The sequence below is a fragment of the Equus caballus genome, chromosome 23, assembly GCF_041296265.1.
Source record: "Equus caballus isolate H_3958 breed thoroughbred chromosome 23, TB-T2T, whole genome shotgun sequence".
Lineage (NCBI taxonomy): Eukaryota > Metazoa > Chordata > Mammalia > Perissodactyla > Equidae > Equus > Equus caballus.
Window position 1 is genome coordinate 20,538,122 of NC_091706.1, and position 18,853 is coordinate 20,556,974.

The 18,853-nt window shown below is 43.0% G+C and overlaps 1 protein-coding gene across 3 annotated transcripts in view; it reads left to right on the forward strand.

Moving 5' to 3' along the window:
- LOC100054455 (solute carrier family 28 member 3) overlaps nt 1-18,853 on the forward strand; it is a 51,608-nt gene that overhangs the window by 6,976 nt on the left and 25,779 nt on the right. For all 3 annotated transcript variants that reach the window (XM_005604932.4, XM_070249099.1, XM_023635014.2), the window contains exons 4-10: nt 904-1,093; nt 2,185-2,329; nt 11,080-11,193; nt 11,809-11,886; nt 13,961-14,041; nt 15,408-15,488; nt 17,419-17,544. In XM_005604932.4, coding sequence (XP_005604989.3) covers nt 904-1,093; nt 2,185-2,329; nt 11,080-11,193; nt 11,809-11,886; nt 13,961-14,041; nt 15,408-15,488; nt 17,419-17,544 — 815 coding nt within the window. The remainder of the gene's footprint in view (nt 1-903; nt 1,094-2,184; nt 2,330-11,079; nt 11,194-11,808; nt 11,887-13,960; nt 14,042-15,407; nt 15,489-17,418; nt 17,545-18,853) is intronic.

An 18,853-nucleotide genomic window follows, 5' to 3' on the forward strand; every position in this document is an offset into this window, starting at 1 on the left:
TCCTGTCTATAAGATGGGATACTCCCACCCAAGTCCAGAGAGTTTAACCCAAGACCACTGCTCCCCGAGGTCAGTGGGTCTGCTGGTGCTCACACCGCAGGAATGGGGAACAGCTATAAACTTTCTGTGTCCCAGGCCAGATGGTGTCTCAGGCTTTGCATACGGCAAAACCCACATAACTCTACGTTATGGGACAAAAGCACACAGACAGTGTGGCTGTGTTCCCATGAGACTTTATTTGTAGAATACAAATACAAACATACAAATACAGATGTACTGGCCACTTACAAAGCACGTGGCAGCCCAGATGTAACATCAGACCATGTTTGCTGACCTTTAACAGGAAACCTTGTTGTTCTTCTCCTACAACCTCTTCTTCAAAAGCAGCCCCCTTGGTAATTGCCCCACCCCATTCCCTTTCCTGTAGAGATCCCGGGACACTTAGAGATTGTTGGTGGGCCTGTTTTCCTACTCAAGCTTAGGCCAAATCTGAGCTGCAAACCAGGAGAATCAATATCTTTAGTCAGTGGTGGCTTCAACTCCTGGCCTTTCTCTGATGGAAGCTCGCCTGCCGAGTCTGAATGCCAGAAAAAAGTGGTTAGTACTGAGTGAGAGGCCCAGTGATGAAGCGTCAGGATTCGAGAACTCACAAGGTTCTGTGAGAGAAAAGGACCTAGCACGCTGTCCTCCTAGGGTTCATGGTGACACTGTTAGGACTTGCCTGGAAAAACAACACAAGCCACCAAAATCCGCTACTTATAGTCAGAGGAGCCCACAGCCCTATTACAAGCACCCCCGCCTTCAATGCTTCCTTGACTGAACCCCCCTTGGCGGAGCCGATTGGTGCTGTGGCTGGTCTCCAGCTGGTGCTGATGGTCCCCATCTGTGTCTGATTCCCGGCAGGTTACCTGGCTGTGGTGATCGCCGCGTGTGCCCTCAACTTTCACCGAGCCCTTCCTCTCTTCGTGATCACCGTGGCTGCCATCTTCTTTGTGGTCTGGGATCACTGTATGGCCAAATATGAGCATCGAATCAAAGAGCTCCTGTCTCCTGGCAGAAGGTTTCTGGACAGCCATTGGTTCTGTCTGAAGTGGTAAATGCAGTTGGTTCTCTTACTGCTGTTGAGAGCGATCTTTGTCCTTTTGAACACTCTTCCAAAACTGTGTTCTGAAATTGCTTCCTCACTTATGGGATATTGAAGCTAGAGACAACCTAGGGAATAATCTGCTAAAATGCCTTCCTTTTACAAACAGGAAATCAAGGCCTGGATAAGGGGAGGACTCATTTGAAATGTGTTCAAATGTCCCTACAAACTGCCTTAATTGCAAGTTCCACTAAGTGATAAGATGTTGTCCAAAGGATGGGATGGTTCTCACTTGGGGAGGTGACCCTCTCCTCTAGGCATGAAGCTGGCCTCTTTGGGAGGAAGGGTCTGTGAATTACTAAAGCCAACCCTCTCCTACAGGAGCCGGTGGCCTGCAGGTGACCACTCAGGGTGTTTCTCGCAGCCTCTCTCTGTGGGACCTCCTCTCCCTCCAGGTGGCCCTGCTGGGTAGGACCCAGGGCCCATTCTCCCCAGCATGGCCCACCTGGGATCTACCAGGAACCTTCACACATCCTTGGCCTAATAAACCAGGATGGTGCAATCCCAACACAGCACCCTTTCTGGTTCTGCCATCCAAGCCATGAGTCAGCCTTGTCATGCCCACTAGATTCCCTGGGGAGCTGAATCCACTCTGAGGTCTGACTTGGCTCTCTGGGACTCAGGTGAGGTCCCCCAACTGCAGAGAATGCATTTCAAATTCTCCCTTCAAGGGAAGAAGGTAATGCCTCACCTGTCTTCCAAACTGGAGGTGAGACTCCGTGTAGATCTCTCAGAAAAACCACCAGACTTCTCTCCAAACATCCTTTCTTCTCTCTGACCCCTTTATATATCCTTGAAGGGCCCAAGGGTTGTGAATGAGGGGGACACATTGCTTGATGTTTTGGCTATCTGCCTTTATAGCCACAACAAAAGAGGGTCTGTTGCAATTTCTGGAAGTATAACTTCTGGTGCCAGAGTGTGTTACTCTTAAAATATTTTGTTTGTTAGTTTAAGCCTGATTAAGAGTTTCAAGTTAGCACTTGGATGCTACAAACAATGCCACAAATACAACAAAAGATGCCCCCTTTCTGGTTCCTCAGGGTGATTTGGAGCTCTCTGATCCTGGGAGTTGTTTTCTGGCTGATCTTTGACACTGCCAAACTGGGCCAACGGCAGCTGGTGTCCTTTGGTGGACTCCTAGTGTACGTTATCCTGCTATTTCTATTTTCCAAGCACCCAACCAAAGTAAGTATCAAATTGATCTCTTTTATTTTTTTCCCTCTGTTTTCTCATGTGTAAATTACTCAAAACAGTCAGTGTGAGAGAATTTAACTATTAAGTATTTTCTGTAACTTGCTATGATATTTTGAGTGGCTAGGTGGCCCTTGTTCCTGAACTTTCATAAAACTGTCACTTTCTCATTTTCATTCTCAGTAATTTTCATTTTTTTTGTTTTCTTAGTTTCAATTCATTTATTTATTTTTATTGCAGTAACATTGGATTATAACATCATATAGCTTTCAGATGTTCATCGTAATATATTTCAAATTCTGTGTATATTACATCATGTTCACCACCCAAAAACTAATTATAGGCCATCCCCTCACATGTGAGTCTAATCACCCCTTTCGCTCTCCCCCTTCCCTCCTTCCCTTATAGTAACCACCAATCCAATATCTGTTGCTATGTGTTTGTTTGTCGTTGTTTTTATCTTCTACTTATGAGTGAGATCAAACCATATTTGACTTTCTCCCTCTCACTTATTTCACTTAGCATAATACCCTCAAGGTCCACCCATGTTATCACAAATGGCCATATTTCATCATTTCTTACAGCTGAGTAGTATACCATTATGTATATATACCTCATCTTCTTTATCCATTCGTCCCTTAATGGGCACCTATGTTGCCTCCCAGTCTTGGCTATTGTGAATAATGCTGCCATGAACATAGTGGTGCAAGTATCTTTATGCATTTGTGTTTTCAAGTTCTTTGGATAAATACTCAGCAGTGGAATAGCTGGATCATATGGTAGGTCTATTCTTAATTTTCTGAAGATACTCCATACTGCTTTGCATAGTGGCTGCACCAGTTGGCACTCCCACCAGCAGTGTACAAGGGTTCCCTTCTCTCCACATCCTCTCCAACATTGTTGTTTCCTGTCTTGTTAATTATAGCCATTCTGACCGGAGTGAGGTGATATCTCATTGTAGTTTTGATTTGCATTTCCCTGATAGCTAATGATGTTGAGCATCTTTTCATATGCCTGTTGGCCATCCATATATCTTCTTTGGAGAAATCTCTGTTCAGATCTTTTGCCCATTTATTAATTGGGTTGTTGGTGTTTTTGTTGTTGTTGAGATGTATGAGTTCTTTGTATATTTTGGATATTAACCCCTTAACTGATATATGATTTGAAAATATCTTCTCCCAATTTTTCGGTTGTCTTTTCATTTTGTTGATGGTTTCCTTTGCTGTGCAGAAGCTTTTTAGTTTGATGTAGTCCCATTTGTTCATTTTTTCTTTTGTTTCCCTTGCCCAATCAGACATGGTACTTGAAGATATGCTGCTAAGACCGATGTCAAAGAGCATACTCCCTATGTTTTCTTCTAGAAGTTTCATGGTTTTGGGTCTTACAATCAAGTGTTTAATCCATTTTGTGTTGATTTTTGTGCATGGTGTAAGGTAATGATCCACTTTCATTCTTTTGCATGTGGCTGTCCAGTTTTCCCAGCAAGATTTATTGAAGAGACTCTCCTTTCCCCACTGTATGCTCTTGGCTCCCTTGTTGAATATTAGCTGTCCATAAATGTGTGGGTTTCTTTCTGGGCTCTCAATTCTGTTCCATTGATCTGTGTCTCTGTTTTTGTGCCAGTTCCATGCTGTTTTGGTTACTATGGCTTTGTAGTATATTTTGAAATCAAGGAGTGTGATACCTCCAGCTTTGTTCTTTTTACTCAGGAATCCTTTGTCTATTCGGGGTCTCTTGTTGTTCCATATAAATTTCAGGATTCTTTGTTCTATTTCTGTGAAAAATGTTGTTGGAACTTTGATAGGGATTGCATTGACTCTATAGATTGCTTTAGGAAGTATGGACATTTTAACTATGTTAATTCTTCCAATCCAAAAGCACTCGGATATCTTCCCATTTCTTTGTGTCCTCTTCAATTACTTTCAACAATGTTATATAGTTTTTGGTGTAGAGCTCTTTCACCTCTTTGGTTAAGTTTATTCCTAGGCATTTTACTCTTTTTGTTGTAAATGGGATTGTATTCTTAATTTCTCTTTCTGCTACTTCATTGTTAGTGTGTAGAAATGTCACCGATTGTTGTATGTTGATTTTGTATCCTGTGAATTGACTCTATTCATTTATTTTTTTTCTTTTAAAGATTGGCACCTGAGCTAACAACTGTTGCCAATCTTTTTTTTTTTTCTGCTTTATCTCCCCAAACCCCCCCTGTACATAGTTGTATATCTTATTTGCAGGTCCTTCTAGTTGTGGGATGTGGGACGCCACCTCAACGTAGCCTGACGAGTGGCGCCATGTCCGTGATTCGAACCCTGGGCCACCGCAGCGGAGTGCGCGAACTTAACCACTCTGCCACGGAGCTGGCCCCTCATTTATTAATTCTAAAAGTTTTTTAGTGGATTCTTTGGGGTTTTCTATATATGAAATCATGTCATCTTCAAAGAGTGACGGTTTCACTTCTTTTCCAATATGGATCCCTTTTATTTCTTTTTCTTGCCTGATTGCTCTGGCTAGGACTTCCAATACTGTTTTAAATGAGTGGTGACAGTGGGCATCCTTGTCTGGTTCCCGTTCTTAGAGGGATAGCTTTCAGTTTTTCTCTGTTGAGAATGATATATGCTGTGGGTTTGTCATATACAGCTTTTATTATGTTGAGGTATTTTCCTTCTATACCCATTTTATTTAGAGTTTTTATCATAAATTGCTGATGTATCTTCTCAGATGCTTTCTCTGCACCTATTGAGATGATCATGTGATTTTTATTCTTCATTTTGTTAATGTGGTGTATCATGTTGATAGATTTGTGGATGTTGAACCATCCCTGAATCCCTTGAATGAAACCCACTTGATCATGATGTATGATCTTTTTAATGTAGTGTTGTATTCGATTTGCTAGTATTTTGTTGAGGATTTTTGCATCAATGTTCATCAGTGATATTGGCCTGTAATTTTCTTTTTTTGTGTTGTCCTTGTCTGGTTTTGCTATCAGGATTGTGTTGGCTACCTAGAATGAGTTAGGAACCCTCCCCTCCTCTTCAATTTCTTGGAAGAGTTCGAGAAGGATAGATATTAAGTCTTCTTTGACTGTTCGGTAGAATTCCCCAGGGATGTCAACTGGTCTTGGACTTTTATTTTTGGGGAAGTATTTGTGCTTTTTTTTTGTATTTTTTTAAGGATCGGCACCTGGGCTAACAACTATTGCCAATCTTTATTTTTTTTTCTGCTTTATTCCCCAAACCCCCTCCAGTACATAGTTGTATATCTTAGTTGCAGGTCCTTCTAGGTTGGGATGTGGGACGCTGCCTCAACGTGGCCTGAGAAGCGGTGCCATGTCCGCTCCCAGGATCCAAACTTAACCACTCGGCCACGGAGCCGGCCCCCTTGGGGAAGTATTTGATTGCTGTTTTGATCTCCTTACTGGTGATTAGTCTATTCAAATTCTTTACTTCTTCTTGGTCCACTTTTGGAAGGTTGCATGTTTCTAAAAATTTATCCATTTCTTCTACATTATCCAATTTGCTGGCATATAGCTTTTCATAGTATTCTCTTATTATCTTTTGTATCCTGAGGTGTCCATTGTAATTTCTTCTCTTTCATTTCTGATTTTATTTGTTTGAGCCTTCTCTCTTTTTTTCTTGGTAAGTCTAGCTAAGGGTTTGTCAATTTTGTTTATCTTTTCAAAGAAACAGCTCTTGGTTTCACTAATTTTTTTCTGGTTTTTTTAGTCTCTATTTCATCTATTTCTGCTCTGATTTTTATTATTTTCTTCCTTCTGCTGATTTTGGGCTTTGTTTTTTCTTCTTTTTCCAGTACCTTTAGATGCATTTTCAGATTGTTTATTTGGGAGTTGTCTTCTTTGTTGAGCTAGGCCTGAATTGCTATAAACTTCCCTATTGGAACTGCTTTTGATGTATCCTTTGGCATGTCATATTTTCATTTTCATTTGTCTCCAGGAATATTTTGATTTCTCTTTTGATTTCTTCATTGTCCCAATCATTGTTCAGTAGCATTTTGTTTAATCTCCACATTTTTGTGGCTTTTCTGATTTTCTTCCTATAGTTGATTTCTAGTTTCATACCTCTGTGGTCAGAAAAGATGCATGCTTTTATTTCAATCTTAAATTATTGAGACTTGTTTTGTGGCCTAACATGGGATCAATCCTGGAGAATGTTCCATGTGCATTTGAGAAGAATGTGTATTCTGTGGTTTTTGGATGGAATGTTCTGTATATATCCACGACTAAGTCCATCTGGTCAAAAGTGTCACTTAAGGCCAGCGTTTCTTTATTGATCTTCTGTTTGGATGATCTATCCATTGGTGTAAGAGGAGTGTTAAAGTCCCCTACTATTATTGTGTTACTGTCTCTTTCTCTTTTTATGTCTGTTAATAATTGCTTTATATATGTACGTGCTCCTATGTCGGGTCCATAGATATTTACAAGTGTTATATCTTCTTGCTGGATTGTTCCTTTTATCATTATGTAGTGCACTTCTTCATCTCTTGTTACAGTTTTTGTTTTAAAGGCTATTTTGTCTGATGTAAGTATTGCTACTCCTGCTTTCTTTTCATTGCCATTTGCATGGAATGTCTTTCTCCATCCTCTTGCTTTCAGTTTGAGAGTGTCTTTAGGTCTGAAGTGTGTCTCTTGTATGCAGCATATATATGGGTCTTATTTTTGTATCGAATTAGCCACCCTATGCCTTTTGATTGGAGCATTTAATCCATTGACATTTAAAGTAGCTATTGATAAATATATATTTATTGCCATTCGGTTACTTTTTCTCTTCTGGGTGTTTTAAGAGTTCTTCTCTGTTCCTTTCTTTTTCTCTTGCTCTCTTTCCTTGTGGTTTGATGGCTTTCTTTAGTAATCTATTTGATTTCTTTTGTCTTACTTATTTGCTTACTTACTACAGGTTTCTGACTTGTGGTTACCATGAGGATCCTATGCAATATTCTATGTATATTACAGTCTGTATTGAGTTGATAGACTCTTTAGCTTGACCTCTTTCTAAAAGCTCTACTTTTTCATTCCCCTCCTCCCACGTTTTATGTCTTTGAAATCATATCTAATCTCTTGTTTTGTGTGTGTCTATCCATTACCCACTTATCATTGAAATAGGTAATTTTAGTAGTTTTGTCTTTTAACCTTCATATTATCTTCACAAGTGGTTGATCTGCTACCTTTACTATATTTTTATCTTTACCAGTGATTTTATTGCTTGGTTTTCTGGGGTTTTTTTTTTTTTTGATAATTTTTTATCCCTATTTGTGGTCATCGCTTTCCCACTTAAATAGGTCACTTCAGCATTTCTTGTAGAACTGGTTTCTTGGTGATAAACTCCTTTAATTTTTGCTTGTCTATGAAGCTCTTTATCTTTCCTGCCAATCTGAATGACAACCTTGATGGATAGAGTATTCTTGGCTGTAGGTTTTTACCTTTTAGTATTTTAAGTATATCATGCCATTCTCTTCTTGCCTGTAGGGTTTTGGCTGAGAAGTCCGCTGATAGCCTTATGGGCTTTCCTTTGTTTGTCACTTGTTGCCTTTCTCTTGCCACTTTTTGGATTCTCTTTTATTTTGGACATTTTAATTATAATGTGTCTTGGTGTGGGCCTCTTTGGGCTTATCTTTTTTGGAGCTCTCTGTGCTTCCTGTACTTGGATATCTGTTTCCTTCCTTAGGTTAGGTTAATTTTCAGCTATTATTTCTTCAAATAAATTTTCTGCCCTTTTGTCTCTCTCTTCTCCTTCTGGGACACATATAATATGAATGTTAGTGTGCTTGATATTGTCCCAGAGTTCCCTTAGACTGTTCTCAATCTGTCTAATTATCTTTTTTCTATTCAGCTTGGGTGATTTCCTCTAGTCTTTCATCTACCTCACTGATCTGTTCTTCTATATCCTCTACTCTGCTATTGAGTCCCTCTAGTGAATTTTTCAGTTCCAGTATTGTAGTCTTCATTTCTGATTGATTCTTTTTTATATTTTCCAGTTCTTTGTTGATGAACTCATTGTGCTCAGCTAGTCTTCTCCCAGTATCTGTGAGCATCCTTATGAGTTTTTGTTTGAACTCTTTGTTGGGTTGGTCGCTTATTTCTGTTTCATTTATTCCTTTTTCTGGGGCTTTGTCCTGTTCCCTTACTTGGAATGTATTCCTTTGTCTCCTCATTATGCTTTTTTCTCTGTGCTTATATCTATGTATTAGGTGAGTTGGCTATGTCTCCTGATCTTGGAGAAGTGGCCTTGTTTAAGAGATGCCTTTTGAGGCCAAGCAGTGTGCTTCCCTCTCCTCACCAGTCCAAATGATCCAGGAGTGACCCCTTTGTGTCCTTCTGCTGTGGCAAGATTGTTCTTGATGCAGGTACCTGGGTAGTCTAGTCTTTCCTTCCCGGGCCAGCTGTTTGTAAATCTGGTTTGGGGAGCCTCAGCACTGTTGGCTGCAAGGTCTAACAGCACACTCCTGTTACAGTTTTCCTCTTAATTGTGTAGGTACCCAGAGTAGCTGGTTGCTAGGCTCAGGGGCTTACAGTTGCAATAGGCCTCAGGCCTACAAGGCTGTTGTCAGTTATCTTAGGAATGCAGCTGAGAGAAGCTGGACCTAGGCACAGGAGCACTCAATTGTTTCAAATTATGAAGGTGGGGCTGATCCTTTTTATGGCTATTTCTAAAGCACAGGTCTTCTGCCACTGATAAACCTCACCCCCTACAGGACCACACACAGCATCAACACAGTCCTTGTCCATGCACACTTCCCAACCCCCTGGAGTGTAGGCTGATGCACCACTGCAGAGGACCCCCTACTCTCCAACAATTCCCCCCACAGTTCACCTGGTCCTCACATAGGCCCTACCCCACAGAGGCAGACTCACTTAACTGCCTGTAGAGGATCAAGGCACCCAGTCAATGCAGGCCAACAAGTAGCCTGAGGGCCTGCTGTTGGGCAGGGCCAGTCCCTAGGCTGGGCTGCCTGCCCTGGCTCAACTGGATTAAATCTGCACTCTAGTGGGTGTGAGTGACCCCTTGGCAAACAGGCCAGAGGAAGAACTCCAAAGGCATCTCCCAGGGTTGGTGTCAATATGCCTGGACCAGGTCACAACCATGGTCACCACCAATGTCTCAGTCTCTGTAAAAGTCTCTCCTCTCACTGAGATGCACCCAGAGCCCAACAGATGAGTCTTCGCCAAAGGACTGTCAGCCTTCTCTCTGGTGATTTTAGCTTGCTGAGATGGGTGAGTTTGTGCATGGGCCTTTTAAGATCCTGGTCTTTTCAGCTGTCATCTGACAGCTTTTCTGGGGGTATTCCCCGCTGCAGTTAATACCCAGCGAAGCCAGATAGTAAGACCCTTGTCTCAGTTGTGCTGAATGTGAAGGATGCTTATAGCAGTATGGTCCCCGACTCTGGACCTCAGTCCTCCAGAGAGGGCTGCCTACCTTAGGGTGTCTCCCACCTGGCTGGCTGCCAAAGTCCTCTGCTCCTGAAGATGGCTTATTTTCTCTCCAGCAGGAATTTCTGCCTCTTCTGCCTTAGTCAGGACTGTCCCTTGTTGTGTGGGTTCTTTTTATCCAGTTTTCAATTTTCTATCCAGGGTAATTTTTCCAAAAATAGTTGTAAACTGTTTGTGTTTGTGGGAAGAGATGAGTTCAGAGTCTGCTTATGCTGCCATCTTGATGAGATCTCTCATTCTTGGTAATTTTCCAGTTATACTTTCAGTGAGATGTTCTGTGTTGTCAAGTCCAACTTCTACTCCTGTACCCGAACTCTCCCCAACAAACACACATTCAAAGAAAACTCATCTCTTTTGATCCAGATTTCCCCAGACCAGTAAATAAGCTAATATTCTACCATTGGATTCTGCAGTGTATCAAATTTCTATTTGTGATTTTGGCTATTTTATTCCAAAACTTCGTCCTTAAACAGTTTTGTTCACATTGAATTTCAATCTTATCCTTGTTCTGTCAGTCAGTAACTCAATACGTGGGCAAAATTTCTGAGACATCAGTTGTTCACAAATGACTCATAATGGCAAATCCTGGAAGATTTTACTGGCTGAAAGGTTGACCCCTCAAAAGAAAGCACTAGTCAGAGACCAAAGTCACCTAATGTGATCCAAATTCTTTGCCCTGTACACATCTCTCTGTGTTCTATGCCTCCAATCCCATAGGTATTTGCAGGCTGCTCATCTCTGCACCAAAATGAAAGCAGCTGATTGTACACGACTCTGCTCTCCCCGAGTCCGTGTTAGAGATAATAGGTTACTTTTACAGCGAAATGAGAGCCCCTCAACAGGGTGGAATTTCTTTCACTTAATTCACTTACAGTTTGTCAGGTCAACAAACCTAGGACACACAGAGAAGTCATGTTCTGCCTCTCCTTCTTCTAGACAGGGCAAATAATTATATATATTGAATATTTACTGCATGACCATCAAGGCTAGATCCTTCCTCCTTATGGCACTGCTAAGACTACTCTTTGGGTTTGAGTTGTTTTATCATGACATAATGGTTCCATACTCCCCTGAGACTGAAGGCTTGAAACTCAGGTTTAGAAAGAGGGAATACCACCCTGAGATTTCTGGGAATGATTCTATCAAGGGACTCTTTGCTCATGACTGCTTGGGCCTCCCAGAGAAGGTGGGTCACAGGCCATGTGTAAGAAGGTTCTGAGGAAACAGTGAGGCTCTGGGCATTTATGCTGAGGTCAGCATTCATCCTCTAACAAGATGCGTCTCTTTCCATCTTTCTCCATAGGTTCGCTGGAGGCCTGTCCTTGGGGGAATTGGGTTACAGTTTCTTCTTGGGCTCTTAATACTAAGGACTGGCCCTGGACTTATGGCTTTTCAGTGGTTGGGCAAGCAAGTTCAGGTAAGTTGGGTTCAAAAGAACATCTTACTTTTATAGTGCTTTTAACATTTGAGTATAATCCTCAAGACATGTCAGAAATAGGTTTATTTGCATGAGTTGACTGAAATTTCAATGTCATAGCATGAGTTAGACAAATAATTTTATGTGGAAAATGTTAATCTGTCCAGTTTATTGATATTATTGTTGCCCCTCACCCATACCATCCACTACATCTCTCCCCTATCCCGGTTGCCTCCTTCCTCCTGCCCAAGGGGTGTCACACTTCTAAGAGGGTTCCAGAAACAGAGAGACAGGCTCTCTTTGCATCTAGTTGTCAGCAGTGCCACACATGTGCCACCTATTGCTTCTGGAGCAAATTACCACACCCAGCTTACTCTTCAGCATCCTAGAGTCAGATTGCATGTTAGAAATGCTGGGAAATCTGTGTAAAGTTATAGTTCAAAATACACTTCCGTGCCACCTACTGGAGGGAGAAAAGCTGAGAAAATTAACTCTCCAAGTCTATCCAACAAGTTTGCTGGGTCCTCACCCTCTGCAGAGCCTGGTGGGTCCTGGGAACTGTAACCACCACTTCAGGGGTTGTAATGGTCTCCTCTTGCCCTTTCTTTATCTCAGACCTTCTTGGAGCACACTGACGCTGGTGCTTCCTTTGTCTTTGGTGAGAACTACACAGACCACTACTTGGCATTTAAGGTAAAGCCAAATCCTTTTCTATGGAGTCGCTTCCTTTTCAGTAACTTCTCAGTATTTGTAGATATTCAGATAGGACCCAACTACCAGAAACCAGGAGTATAGCTGCTGGGCACGTCATACGTGCACAGCACACCACTGTCCTTTCTCATGACAATTTTATCTGAAGTCAGTGGTATATAAATGTTTACTTTGTCACCATAGCATTAAGGCAAACATCTAGAGGAGTCAGAAATATTGGAATACTTTTGGAGGGCTTGTAGCATGGTGTGAGATACTTATGAAAAACCATGTGGGGCAACAGTATCTGAGATTTCAGGGAAAATATCATGAGATACCTGGCCATGAACAGGCATATGGCCACTAATGTTTTCTAGGTCCAGGATCAGTGACAGATCTGTGCTCAGGAAACCTTCAGTCCCAGGCCAATCAGGACAACCGGTCACCCACATCAGCCTCTGTCCTTCCAGAGCCATCCTCGTGCTAAACGGTTCCCATTTTCCTTCAGCACAGCCTTTGCCTAGGGAGGCCTGGGGGCTGGGCCTTCTCCCAGCCAAAGAAGGGTGTTGTTTTACAGGGGAAAGGCAAGCTGGCCCCATGCCTGGGCCTCATCAATTCTCCCCTGGGGCTCCCACAAGCCCCGGGAAGTCACTGTCCTCTGGGAAGTCCCTACAAATGCCTGTCCGTGAGTCAGAAAGATGACTTTGGCTTTTTCTTCAGCTTTCCTTTTTGTGATATATGATTGTTCCTACACTTCTAAACTGTTTCCTCACTTAGAGACTCCAAATTTACCTCGAAATTACCCCAGTTTCAGTTAGGCCAACTGTTAGACTGGATATTTTCTTAAACTGCTGATTTGATGCCTTGGTGCTGAGATAACTAAGCCATCTCTGAAAGGTCAAGTGTTTACAAATTGAGATGGAAATATGCTGATATCATGATCTGAATCCAGAATTGGAAAAACTAAAGTCACAAAGAAGGTGTGACTTGCTGCCCAGACTGCTCCAGTGTCTCAGACTTCCGCCCACTCCCCGCAGGGCTGTAGCCTCCATCCTCTCTACCAGCACAGAATCCCTGTGAGCACATTTGAGAGATGAGCCCTTTCGATTCCCTGATGCTTTCAGCAAGGCTCTGCCCACCCATTAAAGCCAACAAAAGCACATAAGTGCGTGAGCTCTGAATGACGGCGCAGAGTGTCTTTTAACATATGGTATTAATAGAGTTTCCTAAATTGGATCCTGTACAAATCATCCTCAGTCATTCCGAGCCTCTGGTGGCATCTTGTCCCTGGCCATTTAGCTGGGGAGCAGAGGGGAAGGGGTGTGGAGGGGTAGGGGTGGGGAGGGACTGAGACTGCAGCTCTGTGTGGTCTCTGCAGGGGAGACACGGCTCCCTGTAGACACACAGGCTGTACTGAAGGCACCCAAAGAGCATCAGGAAAATAGGATCTAGGAAAGGACAACCTTTGTGAACACAGAAGTAAGCTGGTTTCCAAAGTTTAACCGTTTCTTAGTGATCAAATGTTTATAAGTAAAATAATTGTGATTCTAAAAGCTCAAAGAGTGGATGCTTCCTCTATAGGAGGCACTGTGTGTGAGGACCTACTATGCTCTGTCTGATCTGTGCAGCCACTTTGAATAAGGATCTGAGGTTGCTCACACTTAATCTTGACCCAGGTTACTCTGCTAATAAGTGGCGAAGCTCATGACTGTTTAATATCAGAACAAGAACATCTGCCAGTGGCCTTCAGTGTGTTGAACCTAATTATTACAAATTCTCCCAAACCTTCATTCCTTCTCTGAGACACTAAAGGAATAAAAGATCATTATAGCAGAGGGGAAAAATAATGTGAAGTTTCCGATTAAATATACTCGAGCTTATCCAAGCAAGTTAGAATAAGAGACTGTAGGTGGGGCAGCTGCCTGATAAAAGTGTTGTTTAGTTCGAGAGGTGTTTCCAGTATTTTTATGATGTTTCAGAGAGGAAAAAGGAGGTAGAAAAAAGGAGACTGATCTGAAACCTACTAATTCTCCTGAGGCCAACGTTAGCCCATGATTGCTTCCATCTCCCCCTCCAGTACCTGCCAATGCTGGTTTTCTTCACGGCCGTCATGTACATGCTCTACTACCTAGGACTGATGCAGTGGATCATTAGAAAGGTACGGGACCAGAGGGATGGGTGATAGATGTAGAGCCGATTATTTCAGGGACAAAGTCCTAAATACATTTTGTTCAGGGTTTTCCAAAGTGTCTTATCTTAATACCAAGACTCACCCTGCTCCCCCAAGTTATTGGATTCAAACCCAAACATCCTAGATGTGTCCCTAGAGGGAAGTCTATCTCAGGGACTTCTGACAGGGCTGACTTGCAACCCACTGGTATCTTCATGACACCTTAGCAATTACTTCTTTAGCCACAGAATTGACTCCCACAAGTCCCACACCTGCTGGGGAAAACAGCACTGTCCTCCATCTTGGGACCACCCTGTGCCTTATGCAGAGTCACTGCTTGTCCGCAGGAGGTTCCTAAAGGGGGCACTCTGGTCTGCAAGCTGCTGGGAATCAGAGCAGGAAGGGGAAGTTGCTTTTTGCTCCTCAGGGAGTTTTAGAGGCACACAATTTTTTTTTTAAAGTCTAAAAAGTTAATCTCCTTCCTGCTGGCCCAATAACTGTCAGTCCTACAGTCACACGTTAGACCAGAAATCTATTAAACGTGTAAGCTAGTTTGAACACACACGAGAGCAAGGCCATGCACACAGGGTTTGGGCACAGCCCAGCCCTCCTTTGATCCCTGTCAATGAATAAAATGGAGAGAGAGAGAGAACCAGAATACCAGCAGAATTCAGAATTATAGCAAGAGCACCAGGGTCCGCAATTTTCCAATTGTCTATTTAAACATTCAGAACTACGGTGCTCATGTCTACGGAGAAGGAATGCCACAGGAAGTCCCCATCCTGAGGTGTGCGCACGACAGTCTCTGGTTGGAAGGGCCACTGCGAAAGTGGGATCATAAACCACATTCGATTGAGCGTTAAGTAGAAAAAAACCAAATGTCAACTACACCCCACTACTTATTAGCTGGGTGGTTTTGGACAAAAAAGCTAAACTGTTCTGTGCCTCAGTTTCCACTTCTATCAAATGGGCATAATTATAGGACCTTCCTCAATGGGTTATTGTGTGGATTAAAGCATTGCTCAGATCAAGGGCTCAAAACTGCCTGGAATGCAGTAAACCTGCCGTTAATGTCAGCAATTATTATAACTTACAACTAGTTCACAACGTTTCAGGAGAAATTCATTCATATAATGTTGAAAGTATGTGCAATGACTCAGACTTACCCCTCCAATAGGAGGGTGTGATTGGCCTGCTCTAAGGACTAGGTAAGATGTCCTCACAGTTAGCACATTGCTGGCCTGCCCATAGTTGTTGAAGGCCTCAGCATTTTCCTCCAAAGATTTTATCCCTACTCTGAAGTTTTGTGTATATAAATAGCTCTTCACTAACTTTGTCCCTTGTCCCCTTTTAGATTGGATGGCTCATGCTGGTTACTGTGGGATCATCTCCTATTGAATCTGTAGTTGCTGCTGGCAATATATTCATCGGATATGTAAGTTGTAATATTAAAAAACAAAAAAACACAAAACACTTGCTGAAATGGACATTCTTTCCAGAAACTGGAATAAAAAAATATGATGGTTTTATTTCCTTTAGTGTAGAGGGAAGAGTCTGAAAATAAGGACCTCTAAGTATTGAGAAAGGCCAGATTCCAGAGAGAGAGAAAAAGAGGAAGAGAAAGAGATCCCTTCCAAAGTTCTCAGTGCATGAACACAGCATTGGGTTTCTGGAAATTTGATGGAGGGGACAAAAGATTGAGGCATTTTGTGAAAGCATCGGACTTCTCATGCATAGATTCTCAACCAATCTTTTCTGAGTTTATAGAATTGTTGAGGCCTCTGGCCCACCCTTCAGAGGTGAGCAGCTCATTCACTCACATGGAGCTCACCACTATCTTGAGCCTGCAAACCCATAGCAGGCAGCCTCACATGCTGTAGTGTAAGGCTGGGGCAATGAAAGAGACCAGGAAAGGCTCCCACCTACAACCGTGCAGCTGTATAGATATCTCAGTTCATTCTCAACTTGTCTGAACTGGCCAACAGTCTGTCTTTGCTGAGCCTGCGGAACAATGCTGACTAGCAAAAGCATTTCACTCCCTGATCCATCCCATGGTTAAATGCTCTTTTGCCTGAAGTCCATTTAAGCAAAGAAATATGATGCAAAAGGGATGTCTCTCAAAACAGTGGCATTCCTAAGGGGTGGATGAGTGAGAAATAGTAATAATCAGCCTCATCACTCTGCACTTGGAGCTTCAGGCAGAATCTAGTCACATACCAAGGAAACCAAGTGTGAGTGGTCGCAAGCATGCCTGCCCAAGTCGGATTTGAAGCAAAAATAGTCCCCCAGAAAAACACATGGCCCTGGATCCCAGGCCTACGACTGCTCCAGGCAGCTGAGACTTCTTCTTGGCCAGCCCAGCTTGCTAACCTGGAGCAAGGGCTTCATAGCAGGGCCCATGCTTCCTTCCCTAGGTGTTCAAATTATTATAATTACAGTCATAAGATCTCTCTGGACTAATTAGGGCACCATCTTGAGTTGATTCCTCCTACCTGTGGAGTAAGAGGGCTCAAGTACTGAATTTCTATTCAGTCCATAAATAGACGCTCAACACATTCACTCTTGTAGAACAATTAGAAATAATAGGGGAAAATTGTAAAATTGCACACATGCTCAATTTGATACCTAATATGCTAAAGTTCAGCTATTATTTATGAAGAGCCCCAGGCTGCAGGCCGCCTGCCCTCCTTGAGGGGACTCAAGCCTTTACAACTACACGCTACCTGATTCCTTTCCAGCCAAGGGCAAGAAGGGGGTCTCTGATTCTCAATTAGGGAAAAGCCTCTGGGCACCTGTCCTTGTTTGTTTTTTCTGCTTGTGTCTCTATTTCCCTGTGATGCCAACAAAGAGGTTTAAGGTCTGTTGAGATGAAGCTGGAAGATGGGAAGTCACAGAGGCTTCAGAATCGCCAGTTCTCAAGGCCAGGCCACTGGGCAGAGTTACTTGACCAATGGTGTTCCAACCTTAGAAAAGTGTCCCCAGCCAGCAGAGTCCAGTCCCAGGCTAAGTGGGGGCCTTGTGTGAATGGGCCTTGCACACTCTGCAAACTTTACGAACCATTCAGTATGCACACTCACCTAGAGTTCAAATGACACAGACAGCTAGGGTTTAGGCTTTCAAATTCCAGCATGCATCAGAACCACCTGCAAGGCTGTTAAAACAGGATTGCTGGCCCCACTCCCAGAGTTTCTGATCCAATAAGTCTGAGAATTTGCATGTCTAAGGAGTTCCCAGGTAATGCTGATGGAGCTGGTCTGAGGTCTTCTCTTAGAAATACTGTTTTATAGGATGGAATTTTGAGTAGATTGGCATACCCTCCTAAGACTTAAAAGGTAACACTTAATCTGCTCGCTCTTTGTTTCCAGACAGAGGCTCCACTGCTGGTCGAAGGGTATATAAAAGACGCCACCAGGTCTGAACTCCATGCAATCATGACCACTGGGTTTGCTACCATCGCTGGGAATGTCTTAGGCCCATACATTTCTTTTGGGGTAAGAATATTTGGGGATTAATTTATGGAAAATACAACCTCTTCTTTCTTTGCTATTGTCATTTTTTTTTCTTTGCCATTGCTGCTGGATAAGGAGGCCAAAAGACAGTCGTTTTTGCTGGATGGCTGCTCACAGTTCCTTTGGCATTTGAATGGAGTCCCCAAAGGAGCTTTGGTGCTTCACTTTTATATCCCTGCCACCTAAATGTGAATCCTATCCAACCACAGCAGAATACATCATATTATGAGGCTACTTTGGCTGAAAATATAAATATGCAAAGAAAAAAAACCCCATTACACTAGTAAAGGCAATCTACACCAGAGGTCAGCAAAGAATGACCCATGGGCCAATTCTAGATCACTCCTCTTCTCTTGTAACTGAATTTATACTGAAAACCAGCTAGTCCTATTTGTTTCTCTATGGCAGCTTTCATGCTAGAGAGTTGAGAAGTTGTGGCCCCAAAAAGCCAAAAATATTTACTCTCTGGCCCTTTACAGAGAAAGTTTTCTGACCCTGACCTAGAGCAGTGGTTCTCAAACCTTACTGCACATTAGAATCACCTGGGAGCCTTTAAAAGCCTGAATACCCAGGCCCATCCCCCAGAGTAATTAAACCAGAATCTCTTGGGGTGAGACCCAGGCATCAATATTTTTTTAAAGCCCCTCAGATTCCAATGTACAGATCATTGAGAGCTGGTGGTCAATAGCATAGGGATGGAGAGCCTTATGATAACTGGTGCATGTGCCCCAAGCACAGAGCCGAGAAGCCACACATAGATGCAACCCCTGTGAGACAAATGGGATCAACAGCAGCCCTGTGACCCAGGCGACTGGGCATTCTTACAAGATACACGAGTTTCACTCCAGGACTTCATCTGGGCCTCCGAGGCTGATGAGCAGGAAGAGGGAAGAAGGAAAAGGATGAAGGAGACCTTAGGAATAGCACTGTGACTGGATGCCCGGAGGATCCACTCTGCCACCACTGTGGGAACACCGCCTGCAGAAATGTGCTGGGTGGAATGGGAGTCGGGGTGGGGGGGGTGCTGATTCTGGAATTCTGAAAAGATAGGGAAGAGAATCCAGGAACAAGAAGGGTGTGAGGAGGGGAAGGGAAAGAGTTTAAGTAGACCTGCAGTGAGGAGAGCAGAGATGGCTTACCGATCACAGGAATTCTGCGTAAATGAGTGTTACGTAAAGGCACAAACTTTCAGAAGACCACAAGGAAGACAGAGAGGTTTGTATCCATGCTCCCAGCCCCAGACATCCCCATCTAAATCGAGATGTAATGAAATATGGGCTCTAGGGACTGT